Source organism: Sarcophilus harrisii, chromosome 2 (genome assembly GCF_902635505.1).
Source record: "Sarcophilus harrisii chromosome 2, mSarHar1.11, whole genome shotgun sequence".
In the NCBI taxonomy this organism is placed as follows: domain Eukaryota; kingdom Metazoa; phylum Chordata; class Mammalia; order Dasyuromorphia; family Dasyuridae; genus Sarcophilus; species Sarcophilus harrisii.
In genome coordinates, this window is record NC_045427.1 from 367,890,535 (window position 1) to 367,914,838 (window position 24,304).

The window sequence follows — 24,304 nt, forward strand, 5'->3', positions numbered from 1 at the left end:
GAACTCATTGGCTGTTTAACAAATCCCATACTATTGTTGGATAAGTCTGATTATTAGAAAGTTCTTCCTTACATTGAATTTAAATCTGCCTACTCAAGAACAATGAATTTTGAATCACTGGATCTGGGTTCAAATTCTGGTTCTGCTTAATACTTGTGTAAATTTAAACAAGCCAATTAAACAAACTAACAATTCCCTAAGCCTCAGGTTATTCCCTGGAAAATTATGGAGTGGGATTGGATGATTTCTAAAATGTCTTCTCACCAAAAGTCATAGAATCCTATGAAATTCTACCTATTTGCCCTGTTCTGTACTTTGAGGTTAATATTTATTGACTGCTAATGATAGAACTAGTTTTAGTTTGAGACAAGATGCACAAACTATTTTCTAAATTATCTAAGGTCAGGGCTGCATGGGCCTAATGGTTTTGAAGTCCATCCACTGATCACTGGGGAGGGTCATTTGAACTAGTGATTTATTTTTTCTAGCTGGAGCAGTTGATGTTTTGTCACCTTTTAGAAAGGTGACATATTAAACCACCTGACTTCCAATAGCCTTACCCTAACTCACTTTGGTTAAATGTGCTGAAAATTACAGCTCACTTCCTTTTCTCATTAATTGGTTACTGATGATAATAATAGCACCTACCTCACAGAATTGCTGTGAGGATCAAGTGAGATACAAATAAAGCTCTTTGTAAATCTTAAAATTTCATATAAATGTTAGTTATAATTATTACTATTGTATTATACAACTACCATGTTTATTTTTTCTATCTACTTGAGGAATTAAAAGGAGTTAAATATGAATTTGAAAATAGTAGGAACATAAATATGGAATTAAATTTCATTGATATCTGTTCCCCAAATCCTAGGGATCCTCAATACCTAGAAGAGACTAAGAAAATAGAAAACCATAATTAAGGGAATGTTGTTTAATTGTCAAGTTATTTTTCAAAGTTTGTAAGTTACATATTGCTTCCTTCTCTCTTTTTTCTTCTTCCTTACCTAATTCCCCTTTCTCCCACCCAGTTTGCACTGCAAGAGACCTTCAGGCCTGATGGAATTATAGCAGATTGTTCTGCCTGCTCACTAGAAAATCACTTGTAATTTATGTAAATGATTATGTAAATGAGATTCATGTCTTGGATGGGAGTTGAATTAGATAGGCTCTCCAACTCTTTCCAGCTCTAAGATTCTATGATCTTAGGGATGGGAAATCAAGCTAATGACAAACATTTACAGATTCCATAGAGGTTTCACATAAGACACTGTTTCACCAAGGCATTAGCAATTTGTACCATCTCTCTGGGGCTGCAGATTTCAAGGTTTTTTAAAAATGGTATATATTTTTTTGTCTTTGCATTCAAAGTATCTAGTACAGTGCCTAATATATAGGAGATATTTAATATCTAATCAGTTAAATAATCTCTGAAAAAAGGCTTCAGTAGTCAGGAAAGTCTTCCACTATAGAAGTGGATAGTCCCAAAATAATCTTTAAAAAAATAAGAAAATATTGTCAACTCATAAATCCAGAGAATGTTGCACAGCCATAGCTGTATAAAGCTGGTGTCCCAACTGGCCTACCGAATCTTCTTTCTTCATACAATATGAGTCATGTTTCAGACATGTCCATTTGAACGTTCACAGTCCTGAATGTCCAACTGTTAGAAAGAGATATAGCCAATTTCCTTTTGGAGTTAAATCTGCAGATACAGTCAGAAGTCAGACTGATAATTCTGTTGCCATAGTTTCTCAGCAGCAATCTCTTAATGGTGTCATTCAGAAAATTAGCCTGTTCTTTTTTCTTAAAAATCATTCATTCCCCTAGATGATGGACTGGGAAAATTTAAACTTTCTGTAACAATAATTACCAGCCCTAAAGGTAATATACCCACACCTTTTAGACATATTGTAGCCCCTCCCTAGAAGAGAAAGAACTCTTAAATTCCTGGAAAGAGATTCACCTCCCCTTTCATTCTTCATTTCCCATAATAAGGCTGTTGGGGCAGCAACATTTCTTTGCAAGGAAAAGGACTCATTCATTTAAATATGAATCAGAGAAATTCTTCCCTCAACAATTTTTAACCTGCTCTTTTATTCAGGAGTGTCCTTATCAAGCATGATTGCAAAGGGAAGATGGGAATAAAATGATGTGCAAAAGTATATTCAAAATATATCAAATCATATTATGATCATTTTAAACTCTGAAATGTAACCAGTGGGGCTGTCTGTTCTATTATATCTTTAAATCAGCTCATCAATGATAGTTTCTCTTTTCCTAAAAAAGAAACTAGAGAATAGAAAGACCAATGGCTGAGGAACCAGGAAACCTGGGTGCTTTCTCTGACTGCTGATTAGCTATGAGAGCACAGGCAATACCTATATGAGCTTCACTTTTCTAATCTGGAAAATGAAGAGTCTGGACCACGTCAAATCTAATGTAGTATGTGGGTACAACAATCTCTAAATTTCAGAGGGAGATTATTTCTATCATAAAAATATTAGCATGTGAATATTGTATAGCTTTAGTTTTCTTGGTTAGCAGATCTCATTTTTTAAGTACCTTCTCTTCTCCATCCATTAAAAAGAATAAAAAATCCAGCTGGAAAGGGGGAAAAGTAGGAAAAAATAAAAGTTAATTAGCTTTCCCTAGTTTTCCAAATGAACCTTGAGATTCTAGAAGGCATAGCAGTTGTCTGTCCAAACCAAATAATACTCATTTTAGTCTCCTGATTTTCTATCATCAGGCTTTGAAAGGATTATGTAAAAAAACTGGAACCTGGTCTTATTTGTTGACTTTCATTTCCAGATCTTGGTAAGAACTAAAAGATGAGACAATCAATATCTTGGCACAGCATGGCCTAATTCTATCTATGAGAATAAGGTCAAGAATCACACATAATTACTGGCTGTCCATGCCAGCAGGATTATGCTACACATATGACAACTGGCACTCTTTCCATTTAGCAGGGTCAGGACTCATGCTCACCAGATGCTTAATTTGTTTTGCTCAGAAGGTGAAGGCATAGACAACACCCACCACCACAATGTTCCCAATGGTGGCTATTATGGCAATCCATAATAAGATGGCATCATTGGAAGAACGAGGTGGCTCTTCCAGTTGGTTTGGTCCTGAAGTGGCTGTGTGGACATTGGCCGATGAATTGAACAAGGAGTATTCAGTACTGAAGTCTTCATTTGGTGAATCCATAAAAGCTCCTCCCATAACAGGAATCTGTGGAGAAAGATGGGAAGGGGTCAACAGAATCTAAACATTCTGAGCAAGTCACTTTTCCTTTGCATGTTTAATCTTATTATCCTAAAATGCTGAGAACACTGGAACATAATTTGGACTTGGGAATTAGAGGTCTGGGTTTGAATCACACACCTGGCACACATTTATTAGATATATGATCATTGGCAAGTTCTTCAATTTTTCTGAGTCTCAGTTTCCTTTTCCATAAAATAAAGATAACAATACATGACATATCCACCACCCCACAGGACTATTATGAGGCTCAACTAACAACTGATGTGCTCTGTAAACCTTAAAGCAGTTTAATCAACTAATATTGCATTACCCACTACTTAGAATTTCTATTAAAAAAGTATTTTGGAGTCTAAGAATGCTCTTTAGCTAAGAATGCTAAATATGAGTTATTATCTTTTTATTTAAAAGATAATCTTTCCTTTATGAAACAGGCATTTTATAGGCACTCAATCCTATGTGGAAAAATGAGATTTTGATTCAGATTGAACACATGAAGGAGAATGCTGGAGCTGAATCATAAGAACCAATTGTTATATTTTCAGTTTGAGCTTCAGAAATCAATAATCCTTACAAACCAAACCTTGATTTATTACTTTGTTGATTGTCTAAATTTTCAAAAGTGATAGAGCAAGTATTAATAAAGCCAATTAAATTTTCCTAGGGAGCTGATTGTCAAACACCAATATACCATTGAACATTGGTACAAATTTTTCACTGTGAACTTTACATTTTGGAGAGTACTGGAGTGAAAGAGTTGGACACAGCATTAAAGTTGGGCCTTGATAATATAGGAAATAGTGATTCCATGACAGCTTGGTTGAGTCAAAAGCTGTAAGAAAAGCTATGAATTGTAAGTAGAAATCTGAGGTGTGGAGGATGTTGAAATATAATCATTCCTTTGCAAGGAAAATGTAAACTGAACTATGGAAATTTTTAACACCAAAAAGCTGGGAGGCCAGATAGTTCATAGAGAGCTTAAGAAAAGGTGAATATTCCTATTATTGGAGAAGAAGAGAAATTTGGGGAGAAGAGTAATTAGGAGGTTCATAGATGATAGCAATTTGCGGTTGAGATGGGATGATATGAATTTTAAGAGAGATGGTATCAGAGGTAGAATTCCAAAATATCAGAGAAGGAGAAAGGAAAAGAGCATGAGAAAAGAGATGATATCAAGAGATGTAGTATTTTGACTTAGGTTTAATCATCAATAAAGTGAAAATGATGGATTATAACAATTGCAATTGTGATAACTAATATTCATTAACACTTTGCAAGGTGCTGTACCCACAGTATCTCCTTTGAGCCTTACTGATAATCCTGTGAGGTAACTGCTATTGTTATCTTCGTTTTATAGATGAGAAAACTGAAATGACCTACACAAAGTCACAGAGGTAACAAGTTTTCTGAGGCAGGATTTGAACTTAGGTCTTAATTCCAGATTCAGTATTATTTATTATGGCACTTACATTTATCAAAAATACAGTTATCTCAAAATAGATATGAACTTCTCAACTTGTTTTAATAGGAGGGAAAGATAGAGAAATATTTAGTATGCTCTCCAAAGAGAAGAGGTCTGAGTGGGAACTCCTGGGCAACCAGGAGCATGGGCACTTGGGATATTGAAGGGGATAACACTGAATATGAAATGTGTCTGTTTTTTAATTCCTCCCAGAGTCAATCACATACATGAAATCGGTATATTTTAGAGTGGGAAGGAAACTTAGAAGTCATCCAGTCTAATTTTATTTGTGAGATGAAAACACTTCATTGATGTCCTTTTGTCCCAAGACTCTGTTCTCTAAAAGGTAACATTTTGATAATTTACTTTTTGCTAAGGTATGAGAACTCTGTTTACTTAGATTAGTGAATAAAATGTGGAATTTTGGATTCAGGAAGACCTGAGTTCAAATATTTTCTCAAATACTTACTAATAGTGTGACCCTGGGTCTCACTTATCTCATCTCAGTTATCTCATCCAAAAACTTGGGATAATTGCCCCTATTTTATAGATGAACCCTTTATAGAAAGAGTTTTTATGTAAGCATCAAATGAGACAACATAGATAAAGCACTTTGCAAACCTTAAAATGCCATATGAATTCTAGCCATCATCATCATTATATTTGAGAAAATCATTATATCATGAGAAAAGAATGATTAGATCATATAGTTTTAGCTTTTTGAGTGTTCTGGACTCCTTTGGTGGTCTGGTGAATCTAATGGGATCATGAATTTTCAAAAGTATGAGATTTTATTTCCTAAATGGTACAAAAGCTCTTCTTACTTTGACTAAAGTATTACTAACAATGATTATAAGTTATATTTTCAATGAGAATAATATGATTGATTATTTTTGAAAAGTCATTTTCAAATGACTAAAAGTGAGGAGATTGGGTGAACTTGTTAAGTATTTGTTAATAATTAATTATTTAGTAAAATTAATCAAAAATCCAGCCAAATAGTTGAATTGACTTTTAAAGAAAATATATTATGTAATTTTCAATTAAAAACTAATAATTAAATAATAGCTCACAAGAGTCAATTAATACAATAACTTTTCTGAAGAAATCATATATCTGTGTTTAGATATTGTGGGTTCCTAATTGGTGAAAGTCATACTATTTTGGTGGAAGCCATTTTAAAGCAGGTGTGAGTTATTGCAAGCACACTAAATCTAGCAAATAACGTTGGATGTCTGAGAACTTACTCAAATGACCAGCACATGGCCTTGTGGGATCCCGATTTGGTTGAAAACTATTACAAGAATATAATAAGCCCTGAGATCCAGACTCAAAATTAAAACTGCTTTCTAAACCTAATGAAAATTCCTAATGACATATATAATGATACTTTTCAACTTCTCCTCTGTTTGATTTCTATAATTATCATGGGACTTTTGGGGTTTTTTTTGACAGGAATCCACTGCGTAGCAAGAATCTGAATCTGTAGCTGCCCCCAAAAGACCCTATATAAATAACCTATTATGATTATTAAACCACTTATATAATTATAAGTGGTTTCTGCCATTTTGGAAATTTCTAAAATATGTGAGCCAACACACAAAAAACAGTCAAGTGGGGATGAAGTAATAGAATCCTTTTATTCTATTATAACCTTGGTTATAATAGTAACCCTGGTGTTGCCTCTTTATTTGGTAAAATTAGCTTGCCTTTTGATTGGGGGTATTGGGAGTAGGCTTGGAGTTCCCTTGGTTGGGGATTTTCAGATCCTACAGGTATTCACCATTACAGAATACAAAAACAACAAGAAATGAATTTTTTTGTAACTCAGTAAAATATGTTCTCTATAAACCCATTCTGCTTTATTTATATGTTTCTACTTAATGGAATGGTATCATGCCTTCATTTCCTATTCATATTCAGTTGTTTAGTTTTGTATTTAAATAACTGTGAAGAACATTAAGAAGGTCTGTTTCACTAAACTGTAGGATGCAGGAAATAAAGTAATAAATACTGGTGTTGAAGAGGTAGGCTAGGACCAGGTTGTAAAGGATTTTAAATGCCAAATAGAGATTCTAGTATTAATAGTAGGTAACCACTGGGGTTTATTGAGTAACTTAGCAGGGCTCTTTAAAGTTTCTCTACTCATAACCTTTCTTAACCCTGAGAAATTTTCATATGACCCCAAGTATATATGTATATAAAATAGGTATGCAAATCAAACATTTATTGATAACAAACCATAATTTTGCATCCCCCATATTCAGTTATGAGACTCTATATGGGATTGCAAACTACAGTTTAAAGAGCTAGGAGCTAGGCACATAGTCTGACATGGGATTTAGGAAAATCACTTTGGTAGGTGTGTGGATAATAAATTGGAGAGGGAAATCTAAGTAGGAGACTAAAAAGGAGATTATTGCAATTTTCCAGGTGAGAGGCAATGAAAACCTGAACCAGGGTTACTGTGTGAGTAGAGAGAAGGGACAGATGTGGGAGATTAGGGAAATATAGAATTGGGAGGATTTGGAAATTGCTTGACTATTTGAGGAAAGTGAGGAATTGAAAAAGACACCTAATTATGAAACTGGGAGAGCTGAAGGATATTGCTGTCTTTGACAAATAATAGAAATTCAGAAAAAGGTTGAGTTTGATGGGCAAGATAAAGAAATGAAATCTTTGCTGTAGCTAGCAAGCTTTTCATAACTTACCCAGGGCTCAGATTAGGTCTTCTGATTGATTCTAAATCCAGTGCTTTTTCTATTACTTCATCCACTTGGCTGTTATTTGCATGTTGGCTCACATATTTTAGAAATTTCAAAAATGGCAGAAAGCAACAAAAAATCATTTCACCTTTCCAGTCCCCAATTTCCTCATCTATTCCATAGGATGAAGACTGAATGAAGTAATGTGTGAAAAGTGTTATGTAATGCTAAATTACTGTGTTCTTTTGAACAATCATAATCAATAACATTATTTGATCAGTTAGAGTCAGAAAAACTGGGTTCAAATAGTGTCCTTCTTAAAGATCTCCAGAGATGTGAAACTCATTACTCTTAAGTCAACCTTTTCTCTTTCTATTCTATTAAATCTACCTTAGACAAAAATTTTCATGGAAGAAAGTCAAAATAGGAAAGGTTCAGCAGGAAAAACCAAATTATTTCATACCCAGAATGACACTTAGGGACAGAATGTTGGAGTTGGAAGGAACTTCAACATTTATCAACCTATTTATTCAGCCAATTCTCAGAAGGAATGAAATGCAAAACAAGTGGTCATCCAGTCACTGTTTAAAGATCTCCAAAGACCCCCCTCCAGTGAGGAGACCACCATTACCTCCCAGGGCATCCATTTTATACTCAGAAATCTCTAGTTACCCGAATATCTTTCATGCCATTAAGTATAAATTTGTCTTTTTGCAATTTTTCCTGATTTTGTTTCTTGGAGTCAGACAGAGCATACCTTGCAATTTTCTGATTGGTTTTCTGGAGGTCTCTGGACCAGTCTATCACCAGGTGAATAGCCAGGTGTTAAAGGCCAAATCCTTTATTATCTCCTTCAAAGTCTTGTCTCCTTGCCTGGGGCTTCAGCTGGCTTTCTTGGAGCCCTTCCAAAATCTTGGTTTCAGTGGAGAGGTCAAGGAGTAGCCAAGCCACAGTGGTATGAGATGGAATGAATGAATCTGGCTGAGTTTATCCCAGCTTATATGTTCTGTTTTAATTACATTATCATAGGTGTGAATCTTGTAGAATAGATGTCAATATTGTAGAACTATATTAAGTACTAAGTACATGTACTGAACTACAGAACTATTAATCACCATGCTAAACTAGATTGTCTTATCAATTCCACTGACTTAACACTTTGTAAGAATCTTTGTTTTAAGCACATAGTTCTGGCCCATAACATATCCTTCTTTCTTTTGTTTTAGAACATAGGCAGTCACGTCCTCTCTGACTTCTCAGGGAGATGAGAACCCCAAAAGGGAAGTGATCATGTCCTTCCTGATTTCTCAGAAAGGGAGATGAAAACACCAAAAGAAATGGGGAATCAAACCAGATTAGTGGGTTTCTGAAGGGTCTCAATTGAAACAGGTATACATAAGTCCATCAACATGGGAGGTATTACATAACAAACAACATGAATCAACATGAGGAATTATACATATTCATAAATCCTAGAAATAGTCCAAAACCAATCTACTGTCCATTACTTCATGTGTCAGGGAATCCAATGATTCCTGCAAGTTTTAAAATCCTGCAATAGACTCATCTTGTACTAGGAAATCCAATGATTCCTGCAGATTTTGAAGTCCTGCATCAGTCTTATCAACAATTTTTCATTGTAGGGAATCATTGAATGATTCCTGCTGGTTTTGAAGTTCTGCAACAGTCTTATCAACAATTTTTCATCTCAGGGAATCCAATAATTCCTGCTGGTTTAAAAGTCCTGCAACAGTTTCATTATCTTTTTCAGTGTCAGATGTTTCTTACATCTGCTTTGTTTCAAGGTTTTTCTCTTTTTCTGTCTCTCTCAAGGTGCTTGTTGGCAGCCATTTGATTTCTTTTCCAACTATAGAGATACAAGCAAATCCTTTCCCCCAAGCAGTTAACCTATCTAGTCCCTTCCATTCACCACTTTCTAGATCTCTCATCACCTGGCAATTATATTGGAGCTGCTTGCACTGGACATTGCCCTTTTGTCGGGTTAAAAAGCCTATATTTTCCCCAATTGTAATACCTTTCTCCCATCTGATTGCTTCCTGGCTGATTGATCATATCAGGGTATTGAACTTCTAAAGACTTTCTGGGTATAAACTTGGCTGCCATCATGCCCCACCTGTTTTTTGTTTGAGGTCTTGGAGCTGGGCCCCGCCTCTCATTTCCCTGGGTCAATCTATATTCTGAAGCCCAATGAAAGTCTCTGTTGCATTTTGTACATGGGATTTTGGGTCTTGTTCTCTCATCCTGCCCTCTCACTCTATTTCTATGCCTACATTGAGTTAGAAAATATTCAAGGAACAGTAAAAAAAAAAGTTGAAGGACATTACAATTGTGCCATGTGAGGATCCATGTTTAGCCTCCTGAAAAGGAGCCTATAATGGGGATGTAATAACTGTTTTCAAATATTTGAAGGATTGTCATGTAGAAGAGGAATAAGCTTGTTTTGCCTGGCCTTAGAGAGAAGAACTTGGAGTGATGGGTAGGAGTCATACAGAAAGAGGTTTAGGCATGAGGACAGAGAAAACTTCCTCACTATTAGAGCCATCCAAAAGGGAAATTGATTGCTTCAAGAAATATGAAGTTCAACCTTAAAATGAAGCTGGGTGATCATTTAATGGTATGGTTGGTCAGGTAAGGACTAGAGTAGATAGATAAATCGATGGATAAATAGATAGGTAGGAAGACAGAGCAAACAAGTATTTATTAAGCACTTAAATGCTATGCATTATGCCAAGCACAAAATATAAGTAAAAGCAAGATAGTCTTTGCCCACAAGTGGCTTACATCCTAATGGGGAAAGATAATATATAAAGAAGTCCTGGAAGTGGGGAGGTGGGACATAAGAGCATGGTGAAGGAGACAGAAAGTGATGTGGAATGCAGGGCTCTGGTAAGATAAGGCAAAACCCCACTTCCAAACTGTCACTTATCAGCCAGAAAATCCAATGGCAGAATCTGATTCCAGTAGGAGGGAAATTAGAATGAGGATAATGCTTGGAGATAGACAGTATGGTAAGAATATGACCAAGAAGACTAAATGGCTTCTACAATCCCTTTGGAATTCTGAGATTCTATTAATTTGTGAGACATAATAGACTACGTACTGAAACTGGCCTGTTTGTGAATGAGCCCTTCTGAAGTGAGCACAGACTGACCAGAATGAACAAATCTCTGGTTAAGTAGAAACTTGTTTTGCTGTCTTTCTGTATTGTTCATTGTCATGAAGAACTCTGATTTTGAAGTAAGAAGATCCTAGTTTGAGTATTGGGGCTGCCATTTATCAAATATGAAAACTTAGTAAGTTACTTTATTTCTAATGAACTTCAGTTTCCTTTCATTTAAAATAATAAAAATCCTCACCAACAAAATCTAACAGCAAGAGATACAAAGAGAAATTCCATTCAGAATAACTGTCAACAGCATAAAATATTTGGGAATCTATCTACCAAAGGAAAGTCAGGAATTATATGAGCAAAATTACAAAAAACTTTCCACACAAATAAAGTCAGACTTAAATAATTGGAAAAATATTAAGTGCTCCTGGATAGGTCGAGCTAATATAATAAAGATGACAATACTCCCTAAACTAATCTATTTATTTAGTACTATACCAATCAGACTTCCAAGAAAATATTTTAATGCTCTAGAAAAAATAACAACAAAATTCATATGAAATAATAAAAGGTCAAGAATCTCAAAAGAATTAATGAAAAAAAAATCAAATGAAGGTGGCCTAGCTGTACCTGATCTAAAACTATATTATAAAGCAGCAGGCACCTAAACCATTTGGTATTGGCTAAGAAATAGATTAGTTGGATCAGTGGAACAGGTTAGGTTCACAAGACAGAATAGTCAACTATAGCAATCTAGTGTTTGACAAACCCAAAGATCCTAATTTTGGGGATGAGAATTCATTATTTGACAAAAACTGCTGGGATAACTGGAAATTAGTATGGCAGAAATTAGGCATGGACCCACACTTAACACCGTATACCAAGATAAGATCAAAATGGGTCCATGATTTAGACACAAACAACAAGATTATAAATAAATTGGAGGAACATAGGATAGTTTATCTATCAGACTTGTGGAGGAGGAAGAAATTTGTGACTAAAGACGAACTAGAGACCATTATTGATCACAAAATAGAAAATTTTGATTACATCAAATTAAAAAGCTTCTGTACAAACAAAACAAAACTAAACTAATGCAAACAAGATTAGAAGGGAAGCAACAAACTGGGAAAACATCTTCACAGTTAAAGGTTCTGATAAAGGCCTCATTTCCAAAATATATAGAGAACTGACTCTAATTTATAAGAAACCAAGCCATTCTCCAATTGACAAATGGTCAAAGGATATGAAGACAATTTTCAGATGATGAAATTGAAATTATTACCACTCATATGAAAGTGTTCCAAATCATTATTAATCAGAGAAATGCAAATTAAGACAACTCTGAGATACCACTACACACCTTAGTCAGATTGGCTAAGATGACAGGAAAAAATAATGATGATTGTTGGAGGGGATGCGGGAAAATTGGGACACTGATACATTGTTGGTGGAGTTGTGAACGAATCCAACCATTCTGATGAGCAATCTGGAACTATGCCCAAAAAGTTATCAAACTGTGTATACCCTTTGATCCAGCAGTGTTTCTACTGGGCTTATACCCCAAGGAGATACTAAAGAAGGGAAAGGGACCTGTATGTGCCAAAATGTTTGTGGCAGCCCTGTTTGTAGTGGCTAGAAACTGGAAAATGAATGGATGCCCATCAATTGGAGAATGGTTGGGTAAACTGTGGTATATGAATGTTTTTTTTTTATTTTATTTTATTTAATAGCCTTTTATTTACAGGATTTATACATGGGTAACTTTACAGCATTAACAATTGCCAAACCTCTTGTTCCAATTTTTCACTTCTTACCCCCCCCCCACCCCCTCCCCTAGATGGCAGGATGACCAGTAGATGTTAAATATATTAAAATATAACTTAGATACACAATAAGTATACATGACCAAAACATTATTTTGCTGTACAAAAAGAATCAGACTCTGAATTATTGTACAATTAGCTTGTGAAGGAAATCAAAAATGCATGTGTGCATAAATATAGGGATTGGGGATTTAATGTAATGGTTTTTAGTCATCTCCCAGAGTTATTTTCTGGGCATAGCTAGCTCAGTTCATTACTGCTCCATTAGAAATGATTTGGCTTGATCTCGTTGCTGAGGATGGCCTGATCCATCAGAACTGGTCATCATTCTAGCTATTGTTGTTGAAGTATATAATGATCCCCTGGTCCTGCTCATTTCACTCAGCATCAGTTCGTGTAAGTCTCTCCAGGCCTTTCTGAAATCATCCTGTTGGTCATTTCTTACAGAACAGTAATATTCCATAATTTTGTGGTATATGAATGTTATGGAATATTATTATTCTGTAAGAAATGACCATCAGGATGAATACAGAGAGGCTTGGAGAGAATTACATGAACTGATGCTAAGTGAAATGAGCAGAACCAAGAGATCATTATATATGTCAACAACGATACTGTATGAAGATATAATCTGATGGAAGTGGATTTCTTTGACAAAGAGACCTAATTCAGTTTCAATTGATCAATGATGGACAGAAGCAGCTGCTCCCAAAGAAAAAACACTGGGAAATGAATGTAAACTGTTTGAATTTTTGCTTTTCTTCCTGGGTTATTTTTATCTTCTGAATCCAATTCTCCCTGTGCAACAAGAGAACTGTTTGGTTCTGCACAAATATTGTATCTAAGATATACTGTGACATATTCAACATATATAGGACTGCTTGCCATCTAGGGGAGGGGGTGGAGGGTAGGAGGGAAAAATCGGAACAGAAGTGAGTGCAAGGGATAATGTTGTAAAAAAATTACCCTGGCATGGGTTCTGTCAATAAAAAGTTATTATAACAAATAAATAAAAATGAAAAAAAAATAGTAAAAATCCTAGAGTTGGAACAGTACCCATCTCACAATTTGTTTTTTATATGTATATGTGTGTCAAGTACTTGTGTAAACTGTAATCATAAATATTATATAAATATCAGGTATTATTATCATCAAGATAATAATCAAATGATAATATCAGTGGGACATTTATATATCATTTGATGAAGCTTCCAAAACATATTATGTATATTATCTCATTGGGTAAAAAAAAACATTTGTGAGATAAGTATTTATTACTAACAACTATGGCAATAATAATATATATATATATGTATTACATATTATGTATATCATAAACACCTTTATTAATTCAAAAAACCCTTCTATTGTACAGAAATGCATATGATTATCTTGAAATGGGTTCCTTATCAAGAATGGTCCTCAGTGATGCCTGCATTTGAGCAGGACTTATCTAGACTTCTACAGATAGTAGGTTTCTTCACATGAGCAATATCATACACTTGAGAAAACTGTCACTTGAATTATTTGAAAATTTAACCTAATAATATAGTAGCCTTCTTTGAGAATATGAAATATAGAGGGAGTGGAGGATGGGAGAATGTTTTTTTCCTGTGTTGACTGCATATCATTTCGTCCTTCTGAAACTTGTGAAAGCCAAATATTGATCAGAGAACCTGGCTTCCAATCTTACCCCAACCATTATCTGGTTTTATAATGTGAAGCAAAATCCCTTTCCATCTTTGGGCTTCTTCCTTCAAAAAATGAAGAGGTTATACTAGATCAGATGTTCTTAATATGAAATCTTCTAAATTTGAAAAAAAAATTTAACTGTATTTTAATATAACTTGTTTTCTTTATAATTTTATCTAATATATTTTATGTATTAAAAATAACATTCTGAGATGGAGCTCATAGTCTTCACCAGATCTGCAAAAGTAGCCATGATAAAGGTTTGGGTTTTTTTTGTTTTTTGTTTTTTTTGGGGGGATAGTTATAGATTAAACTTAATAGACAGACTTGATAGATACATGGATTGATAGATATATGGATTGACATATAGATAGACAGACAGATAGAAAGACAGAAAGATAGAAATATAGGCTTTTTAAACCTTATTTGTTGTTTAGCTGTGTATGACTCTTCATGACTCCATTTAGGGTTATCTTGTCAAAGATACTGAAATGGTTTGCCATATCCTTCTTCAGCTTATTTTACAGATGAGGAAACTAAAACAAACAGGATTGAGTAACTTGTCCTGAGTCACAGGAAGAGAGGATGTGGGATAAGAAAGGTTTAAAATCAAACTAACAAGCATTTATTATGCATCTAGTATATGTCAGGTGGGGGCAGATAGGTGGCAAAGTAGATAGAGTTAAGAGTTTGGAGTGAGGGAGGCACATTTTCCTGAGTTTAAATATGGCTTCAGGCACTTACTAGTTGTTTGATCCTGGAAAAGTCACTTAACACTGTCACAGTTTCTCATCTGTAAAATGAGAAGGAAATGGCAAACCACTGTAGTATTTTTAACAAGAAAACCCTGAAGGGGATCATGAGGAATCAGATGCAACTAAAATGACTGAACAACATGTCAGACTCTGTGCTAGAGAATGAATATACAAAAAATGGGTATAGGAAACAGGGGAAAAAATGGTCCTTATTCTCAAGGGTTTATAGTCTAATCAAGGAGATAGCATAATAACTATGCAGAAACAAGATATAGATAAGATATATTGAAGATAGTCAATAGATGGAAAGCTCTAGCATTAAGGCGAATAGGGAAATGCCACTTAAGCCTTGAAGGAAAACAGAGATTCTAAAAGTTGATGGTAAATCAGAAATGATGAGCGCGAGGTAAGAAATGGAATGCTGAAAATGAGGAAGACCAAGTGGGCTAGTTTGGCTCATATATATCCTATATGAAGGGGAACTTATGAAATAAGTCTGGAAAGGCATAGCATCCTAGGGCCAGATTATGAAATATTTAAATGCCAAGCTAGGGAAATTTGTGTTTTGTGCTAATGCAATAATTAGTCACAGAAGGATCTTAAGCAAGAGGATGACATTCTATGTTCTATGACTCTCAGTTCTCTTTGAACTCAGTAGGATATAAGCTCTTTGAGGACAGAGACTATTTTATCATTGTAATTTTATCCCTATAACATAGTACAGTTCTTGACAAAGGGTATATAAGCTTAATAAATGCTTGGAAAATTAAATATAACTTTAACACTTTATGTGCTAAAGTGTGTTCTGGCTGAAACACTCTAAGATCTGTGAGCCTAAGTAAGGGCCATTTTCTAACTTTGAGATATATATTTAAAACTGGGTTTATTGCCAGGGAGTGAGCTGCTCACAGAGACAAATAACATAATCTATCCCTCTGAAAATACCTTCCTTAAGTGCATTCAAATTATAAAATTCAAAAAGCCATTTTAAAGAGATTTTATTATAAGATGACATTAGTAGGAAGAAAATAAGATTTAAAACATAATGATTTCCATGTATAAAAGTGCTGAATTTAGCAATCTTATAATAAGTCTGCTCCCTAATCCCTACAGCTGGGTGAAGACCTTCTTATCTAAGAAGAAGCTGGAGTCAGAGGGTTGCTCTAAAAAACACTCAAAGGGATCCATAAATATTTCTAGATTTTTCTCAAAATAGATCAAGGGCATCTATTCTGAAGGATCAAAAATAAAATTCACAAGCTCAACTCAGCATCAGACACTGGGTCAGAAAGAACTAATATTTGGATATCAGAAAGCCTGAATTTGAATCCTGAATTTATTACTTCTGTAACCTTAGACAAGTCATTGGACCTTGAAGCTCCTCATCTTCCTCAGTGCTTTACCTTCATTTGTGACTTCCCACTTTAAAATTTGGGGATTCTTCTCCTATTTTGGTTGACACTACTAAGCCTTTTATTTGGATTTTCTTTTAGTGTTCTTTCACCCTCTAAGTATGGAAGTTTTGTCCTTGTTTTTCTGTTTTCTCTCTGCAGTTTCTTTCTTAGTAATCTTAACTATTCTTGTGTTATGACATCTATGCATATTATACCCAAATTTAATCTCTTTCTTCTATATCTCCACCTCCTTAATAGATATCTTTAATGACGTCTACAAAGCATCTCATACTCAATATGGGTATAATTGAATCCACTGTATCCCCCAACTTCCTTATTTCTGTTAATAGGACTTCTCTCTATCACTCAAGCTTGAAATGTTGTGGCCAACTGTGACTCATCCTTCCCTCTTTATGTACAATCAGTTACCAATTACTTTTGCAAACTCTTTACCACCCTCTTTTCTCTATTTATAATGTCATATCTTCTTACCATCTCTCATTTAGACAATTCTAACAGCTCTTCATCTAGGGCTCTTAACCTGGAGATTGTGAAATTATTTTTAATGTATTTCAATAAATTAGTTTCCTTTCTAATTCCATGTATTTTGTTTTCTGCATTTAAAAGAATTATTCTGAGAAGGGTGCCATAAGCTTCATTAGACTACCAATGGCCTCCAAGATATCCAAAAAGATTAAGAATCCTCGAATTCATGAATCCATAGAGTCCTTCAAGTCATTTCAAGTGTTGTGTTATAGGAAGCCTCCTCTACTTTTACTAGTTATTAGTGTCTTCCTGTTTTTCTATGTGTACTTGTTTCCCTCCAAATGAAGATAAATTCCCCTTTTTGTATCTCTGGTACAGTGCCTACCACATAGAAGTCATTAATAAATGTTTGTTGAATGAATGACCAGCTCTGAATCTAGAATTTCCTTTTTCTAATCCTGCCCACTAAAATACTTCTCTTTCTTTAAGGATTCATTTTAAGGTTCACTTTTCTAGGAAGTCTTTTTTTTTTTTAATTTAATAGCCTTTTATTTACAGGATATATACATGGGTAACTTTACAGGATTAACAATTGCCAAACCTCTTGTTCCAATTTTTCACCTCTTACCCCCCCCCACCCCCTCCCCTAGATGGCAGGATGACCAGTAGATGTTAAATATATTAAAATATAACTTAGATACACAATAAGTATACATGATCAAAACATTATTTTGCTGTACAAAAAGAATCAGACTCTGAATTATTGTACAATTAGCTTGTGAAGGAAATCAAAAATGCAGGTGTGCATAAATATAGGGATTGGGAATTCAATGTAATGGTTTTTAGTCATCTCCCAGAGTTCTTTTTCTGGGCATAGCTAGTTCAGTTCATTACTGCTCCATTAGAAATGATTTGGTTGATCTCGTTGCTGAGGATGGCCTGATCCATCAGAACTGGTCATCATCTAGTATTGTTGTTGAAGTATATAATGATCTCCTGGTCCTGCTCATTTCACTCAGCATCAGTTCGTGTAAGTCTCTCCAGGCCTTTCTGAAATCATCCTGTTGGTCATTTCTTACAGAACAGTAATATTCCATAATTTTCATATACCACAATTTATTCAGCCATTCTCCAACTGATGGACATCCATTCAGTTTCCAGTTTCTAGCCACTACAAAAAGGGCTGCCACAAACATTCGTGCACATACAGGTCCCTTTCCCTTCTTTATAATCTCTTTGGGATATAATCCCAGTAGTAACACTGCTGGATCAAAGGGTATGCACAGTTTGATAACTTTTTGAGCATAGTTCCAAACTACTCTCCAAAATGGTTGGATTCGTTCACAACTCCACCAACAATGCATCAATGTCCCAGTTTTCCCGCATCCCCTCCAACAATCATCATTATTTTTTCCTGTCATCTTAGCCAATCTGACAGGTGTGTAGTGGTATCTTAGAGTTGTCTTAATTTGCATTTCTCTGATTAATAATGACTTGGAGCATCTTTTCATATGACTAGAAATAGTTTCAATTTCTTCATCTGAGAATTGTCTGTTCATATCCTTTGACCATTTTTCAATTGGAGAATGGCTTGATTTTTTATAAATTAGAGTTAATTCTCTATATATTTTGGAAATGAGGCCTTTATCAGAACCTTTGACTGTAAAAATATTTTCCCAGTTTATTGCTTCCCTTCTAATCTTGTCTGCATTAGTTTTGTTTGTGCAAAAACTTTTCAGTTTGGTATAATCACTTTTCTAGGAAGTCTTTCCTGATTATCTCAGCTGAAAATGAATCACTCTTTTAACAAAATTTCTTATAGAACTTATACTGGACCTTCAGAGTCACAGAATTTCAGAGTTGGAAGAAGAGTTGGAGGTCATCTAGGACAACCCATCCAAGAACAAGGATTTCTTCCTGTATTCCTGTATTTTTATTTTTATTATTTTTTTATTCCTATATTCCTCAAGTGAGCCTGAGGATTGCAATGAATTCACTATCACTATTGAATTCACTATCATTATCACTATTGAATGAATTCACTATTCACTATCTATGAAGCAAGACCATTTTATTTTAAGACAACTTTAATTGTTAGGAAATTTTTTCTTTCAAATCTAAATTAGCCTTGTGCAATTTTCATCAATTGATTCTAGTCTTCCATCCTCAAAATATTCTAATTCTGTACTACAGAGTACATATATGGATACACAAGTGTGTATATATCATCTCTCCTATCTTGCAATAATATATAAGCTTATCAAGGACAGAGATGGTCATTTTCCCTTTCTGTATCCCTAGTGCTGGGCATAGAGCCTTAATAAATGCTTATTGTACTGAAATATCTTTCTAAAGTCCTTTCAAGCTCTAAAACCTATCATTTTAGGTGGTGCAGTGGATAAAGTGTCAGATCTGAAGTAAGGAAATCTTGAGTCTACATGGGGCCTTACACAGTTCCTAACTATGTGATCCTGAACAAGTCATCTGCCCTCTGTTTGTCTCAGTTTCCTTTTTTGATTAAATCTCTTTATTTTCAAAACATAATCATAGATAATTTTCAGCATTCACTTTTGCAAAAGCTTGTGTTGCAATTTTTTTCCCTTTTCTCCCCCCCATACTCTTTCCTAGACAGTAAGTAATCCAATATGTTAAACATATGCAATTCTTCTATACATATTTCCACAATTATCATGGTGCACAAGAAAAATCAGATCAAAACGAAAAAATGAGAAAGAAAAGAAAATGCAAGCAAATAACCATAAAAAAGTGAAAATATGATGTTGTGATCCACACTCAGTCCCCATAGTCCTCTTTCTGGATACAAATTTGCCTTAATTTCCTAATAGGTAAAATGGGGATAACATTGTTACCTGCTTTACTGAATTGTTGTGAGGATCAAATGAAACAATAATTATCACGCCTGGCACATAGTGAATACTAAATAAAGGATAATAATGTCTTTATTGTTAAATAAGGCTAAATAAAGGATAATAATGTCTAATAATATTGTTAAATAAGGCTAAATAAAGGATAATAATGTCTTTATTGTTAGTCAAACTCCAGCAAAGACCCTACCACTCTTGTTGTGCTGACTGATGGTATGTTATCCAAGCCACCTTTATAGTGACAACAACTCATTTTCCTAGATCACTCTCCAGTTTATATGGTACATGCCTCACAACAACACTTGAAAGCAGGTGACATAAAGTATCTCAATTTTCTAGATGAAGAAACTAAGGCTCAGAGAGCAGAAACAACTTGCCTCAGTATCAGAGCCGGGAACTCAACCCTGGATTGTTTGACTACAAGTCATGCTATGTTACACTGAACTACATTTATTTTTCCTCCTTTAAGGAAACTTATTGCCTATTTCAAGGAATAAAGTGTCCAAAATGTCTCTAGCATAAGGTATTTAATAGTGGCAAAAAATCTTTTCTGTACAAATGGAAGATGAACTGCTAAACTTAGAAATTTCCTTAAGATCATTCCTATTTGTTACAAAGGTTTTATTTTATTTTATTTTTTCTGTTTCATTAGAGAAGGGCAAGAAGGAAAGAGAGAAGATGGATTTTTGTTAATGGAAAAAATAAAATAAAAATTTAAAATATAAAAATAGTACTATAAAATTCTTTCCAACTCAGAAATTCTGAATTTAAACTTCTAAACTTTTAGATTTCTATAGCAGTAACAAAAGGCTTCCCACTGGCCACAAGGACTGCAGTCCTCCAACTCTTGCTGCTGAGGCTGGAGCTGATAATCTTTTTCTTTCTGGGACTGAGTTGTAGAAGGACTAGAGCTAATCACATGTTCAAACTAAGTCTATCACTAATATATGAGCTCCCCAAGAGCTCAACCCTAAGGCTCCTCCCTCTAAATGTAGTATTCTTGCCATCTTTAATGTTCTTTATAGAAATACTGTTAGATGATGTCTTTAATATCCATATCATTAGCTACCTCAGCCCTGCCTGGAGTGAATTCTTTCCTTTTCTCTATCTCTTAGTATACTTATTTTTTATTCAAAGTTTAGCTCTAGAACCATTTACCATATGATGCTCTTTCCCTCTCTGCTACCAGTTTCTCCTAGACAAAATAGTTTTGCACATTCTTATATGTATAGATGTTGTTTCCTTTTATAGAAGACAAACTCCTTGAGGGTAAATACTGTTTCATTTTTTTTTCTTTGTAACATTAGAATATGGAATAATGCTTGACATATTATATAAGTTTAATAAATGTTTGTTGATTATTGATAGGCTGGAAGGATGATTAAGAGAAAAGTTTCTTTTTTTAGTCTATTTAATTTTTTAACTTGTTTTAATTTTCTTTTTTTTTAGATTTTTATTTTCAAAATATATGCATAGATAAGTTTTCAACATTCGTCCTTGGAAAACCTCGTGTTTCAATTTTTTTTCTCCCTATATTCCTCTCATACATTCAGCAAGTAATTATATGTTAAACATGTACAATTCTTCTATACACATTTCCACAATTATCATGCTACACAAGAAAAATCAGATCAAAAAGGAAAATAATAAGAAAAAAAAAACAAAAATCAAGCAAAATAACAAAAAAGGTGAAAATACTATTTTGTGATCCACACAATCCTTTTTCTGGATGTATATGGTTCTCTCCATCATGTCTACTGGAATTAGCCTTGAATTATCTCCTTGTAGAAAGGAGCCACACCCATCACATAATCTTGTTGCTATATACAATATTTTCTTGGTTCTACTCACTTCACTTAGATTCTGTTCATATAAGCCTCTCCAGAACTTTCTGAAATCATCCTGCTGATTGCTTCTTATGGAACAATAATATTACATAATAATATTATGGAACAATAACATTCATATACCATAACTTATTTAGCCATTCTCCAACTGATAGGCATTCACTCAATTTCTAGTTCCTTGCCACTACAAAAATGGTTGCTACAAACATTTTTGCACATGTAGGTCCTTTTCCCTTTTTTAATATCTCTTTGGGATACAGGCCCATTAGAGACCCTGCTGGATTAAAAGTTATACACAGTTTGATAACTCTTTGGGCATAGTTCCATATTGCTCTGCAGAATGGTTAAAACACTTCACAACTCCATCAACAATATATTCATGTCACAGTTTTCCCACTTTCCCTCCAATATTTATCATTATATAAGAGAAAAGTTTATTTACAAAGAAAGACTAATAGCTACAATCAAGGTTGGACTCAAAAATAGACTTTTCTTCAAAGGTATGCTTAATATCTGATGTGGAGAAGTATGATTTCATAATGAATTTTAAAATATGTGAAATCAGTACTAAATTATAAAATAAGCAATTATTTGGGAATGCATTGGATATTAAAAGATTTTTTAAGATGTAAAAAGTTGTATAATCTATTATAGCTCAATAAATTTATTTATTTTTTTAAAGAAAAGGTTTCTTTCTTCCAATCCTTCTGGTTCACAAAGGGTCATTACAAGAAATTTCAAGTTTTGACAATGTACCAGAAGCTTTTAATCACATTAGTTGAACTGCTAAAAAATAGCACAAAATAGCACTGAGTTTATCTGAATTTACTCCTCCTGAGAGAAAATATTACATTGGTAATGTATCCTGTAGTTTTTTTTTTTTTGGAGCAGTCCATTAAATTGTTCTATAATGCATGGTATATAAATCTGGCCCAGACTAACTACATGCTTTTTTCAATGAGTAAATTATCTGCTTTATGCATTATTATTATCATTACCATTAATAATGTTGTGGTTTTTGTTTGTCCTTTATTTTTAAGACCAATGATACCCAAATATACTTATACACATGGATCAAACACGATCATTCAACAAACAGTTATCAAATTCTTATCATTGCAATGAACGTTTTTAATATAAGAGAGATATAGACTTAAATCTAGTTCTATTTGATGTTTATAAATCATAGAACCATAAAATGTCACAGCTGATTAGAGATCATCTAAGCAGGGTCCACAGAGTCCAAATGGGTTCATAGGTAGATTTTAGGGGATCCATCACTCCAGATGGGAAAATTTTTACATATTTCCCACTAATCTTTAATTGAAATTTAGCACTGCTTTCCATTAGAAATTAAAGAATTATTCTGAGATAAGATACATGGACTAGAGACCATTATAAGGTTCTAGGATACAAAAAAGTTTAAGAACTTCTAATCTAGTTCAACTTCTTCTTTTAATAAACAAGGAAGTTTAGACCCAGACAACAGAATTAGCTCAAGGTCACAAAACTAATTAGTGTCACTAATGGTCACTGACTCCTATTCCATGCTACTTCCACTATACCATGTTCCTTGACTAATATGGTCTGAGTGATAAGAAACTTATATATGTATATACATGTACATATACATCTATAAATATACATATCCACAACACACAGATGTATGTATATATGTACGTATGTATGTGTATATAGATATGTATATAGTGGTGTGATGAAAAAAAGTTGCATAAAAAGCTAGAAGATCTGAGCTTAAATCCCAGTTCTGTTACAGACCACTAAGAGATTTTGGAGAAGATCTCTGTCTTTATTTTCTTCATGTTTAAATTAGACCTTATATTAAATATATAATTTTATATCTAATATAAGATCTTAAAGATCTTATATTAGAAAACCTTTGATGTTCCTTTCATCTCCAAGTCAATAAAATGACAAGGAAGGATATGAAAAGTGCTACAAGAAAGGCACACAGTGCTAAAGAACTGGTTACTTCCAGCTAGTAGGTTTCATGACAGAAATAGTATTCAAATTGGGTCCCTAACAACAGGAAGGATTTGTACAGAGAAAAATGATGAGAAAAGAGGACAGGAAATATGGAGAGTTATTATAGCATGAAGCCTAGAGAGTGCATAAATTGTTTAGGAAATAAAGAATAATCCAGGTTGGCAGGAGCACAGTATGAATGCAGGGACAAAGGTATGAAAATAAAAGTAGATGGTAAGGTAAAGATTCTGGAATTTATTCCATAAGGTAACAGGGAGCCATAAAGAGAGTTTTAAAGAGGTAAATGATATGAATAGAAAAAATGCATTAAGAAGATTATTCTGGCTGTGTGAGAAGGATGGATTGAAAGGAAGAGAGAACAGAAATAATGAAACCTAAGTAGGAGGCTATTTCAATATTCCAGGCTAGAAACAGTGAGGATTATATCAATGCAAATAGAAAGGAAAAATAGATGCATATACTATTGTAGAAATAGAATTAACATTATTTGGTGACTTAATTGGTATACAGGCTAAAGAACAGGAAGAAATAGAAACAATGGAGAATGACATTAATGTTGGAAAGAGGGATGTCAGAATAAACAGGATGATTTGATGATGAAATGGATTTTATATAGGATGAGTTTAAGATGATGAAGGGACATCTAGGGGGAGATGCTCAGAAGACAGATGGAAATATGGGCCTGGAGTTTATGAAGCTGAAGATGGAGATATGGGAGTCATCAGCATAGATGTCATAACCAACGTGATGAATGCAGACTACTTTACAAGAATGAAGATGTAGAGAAAGAAAAAAGAATGCTAAGTACAGAGACTTGAAGAATGTTGATCATTATTCTTCTTGTC

The 24,304-nt window shown here is 34.1% G+C and overlaps 1 protein-coding gene across 1 annotated transcript in view; it reads right to left on the reverse strand.

Annotated features, from left to right (window-relative positions):
* Positions 1-727: 727 nt before the first annotated feature.
* Positions 728-24,304, reverse strand: part of C2H14orf132 (chromosome 2 C14orf132 homolog) — a 53,672-nt gene continuing 30,095 nt past the window's right edge. The window contains exon 2 of the mRNA XM_023495467.2: positions 728-3,237. Within this exon, the coding sequence (XP_023351235.1) occupies positions 3,013-3,237 (225 nt within the window). The 3' untranslated portion in view covers positions 728-3,012. The remainder of the gene's footprint in view (positions 3,238-24,304) is intronic.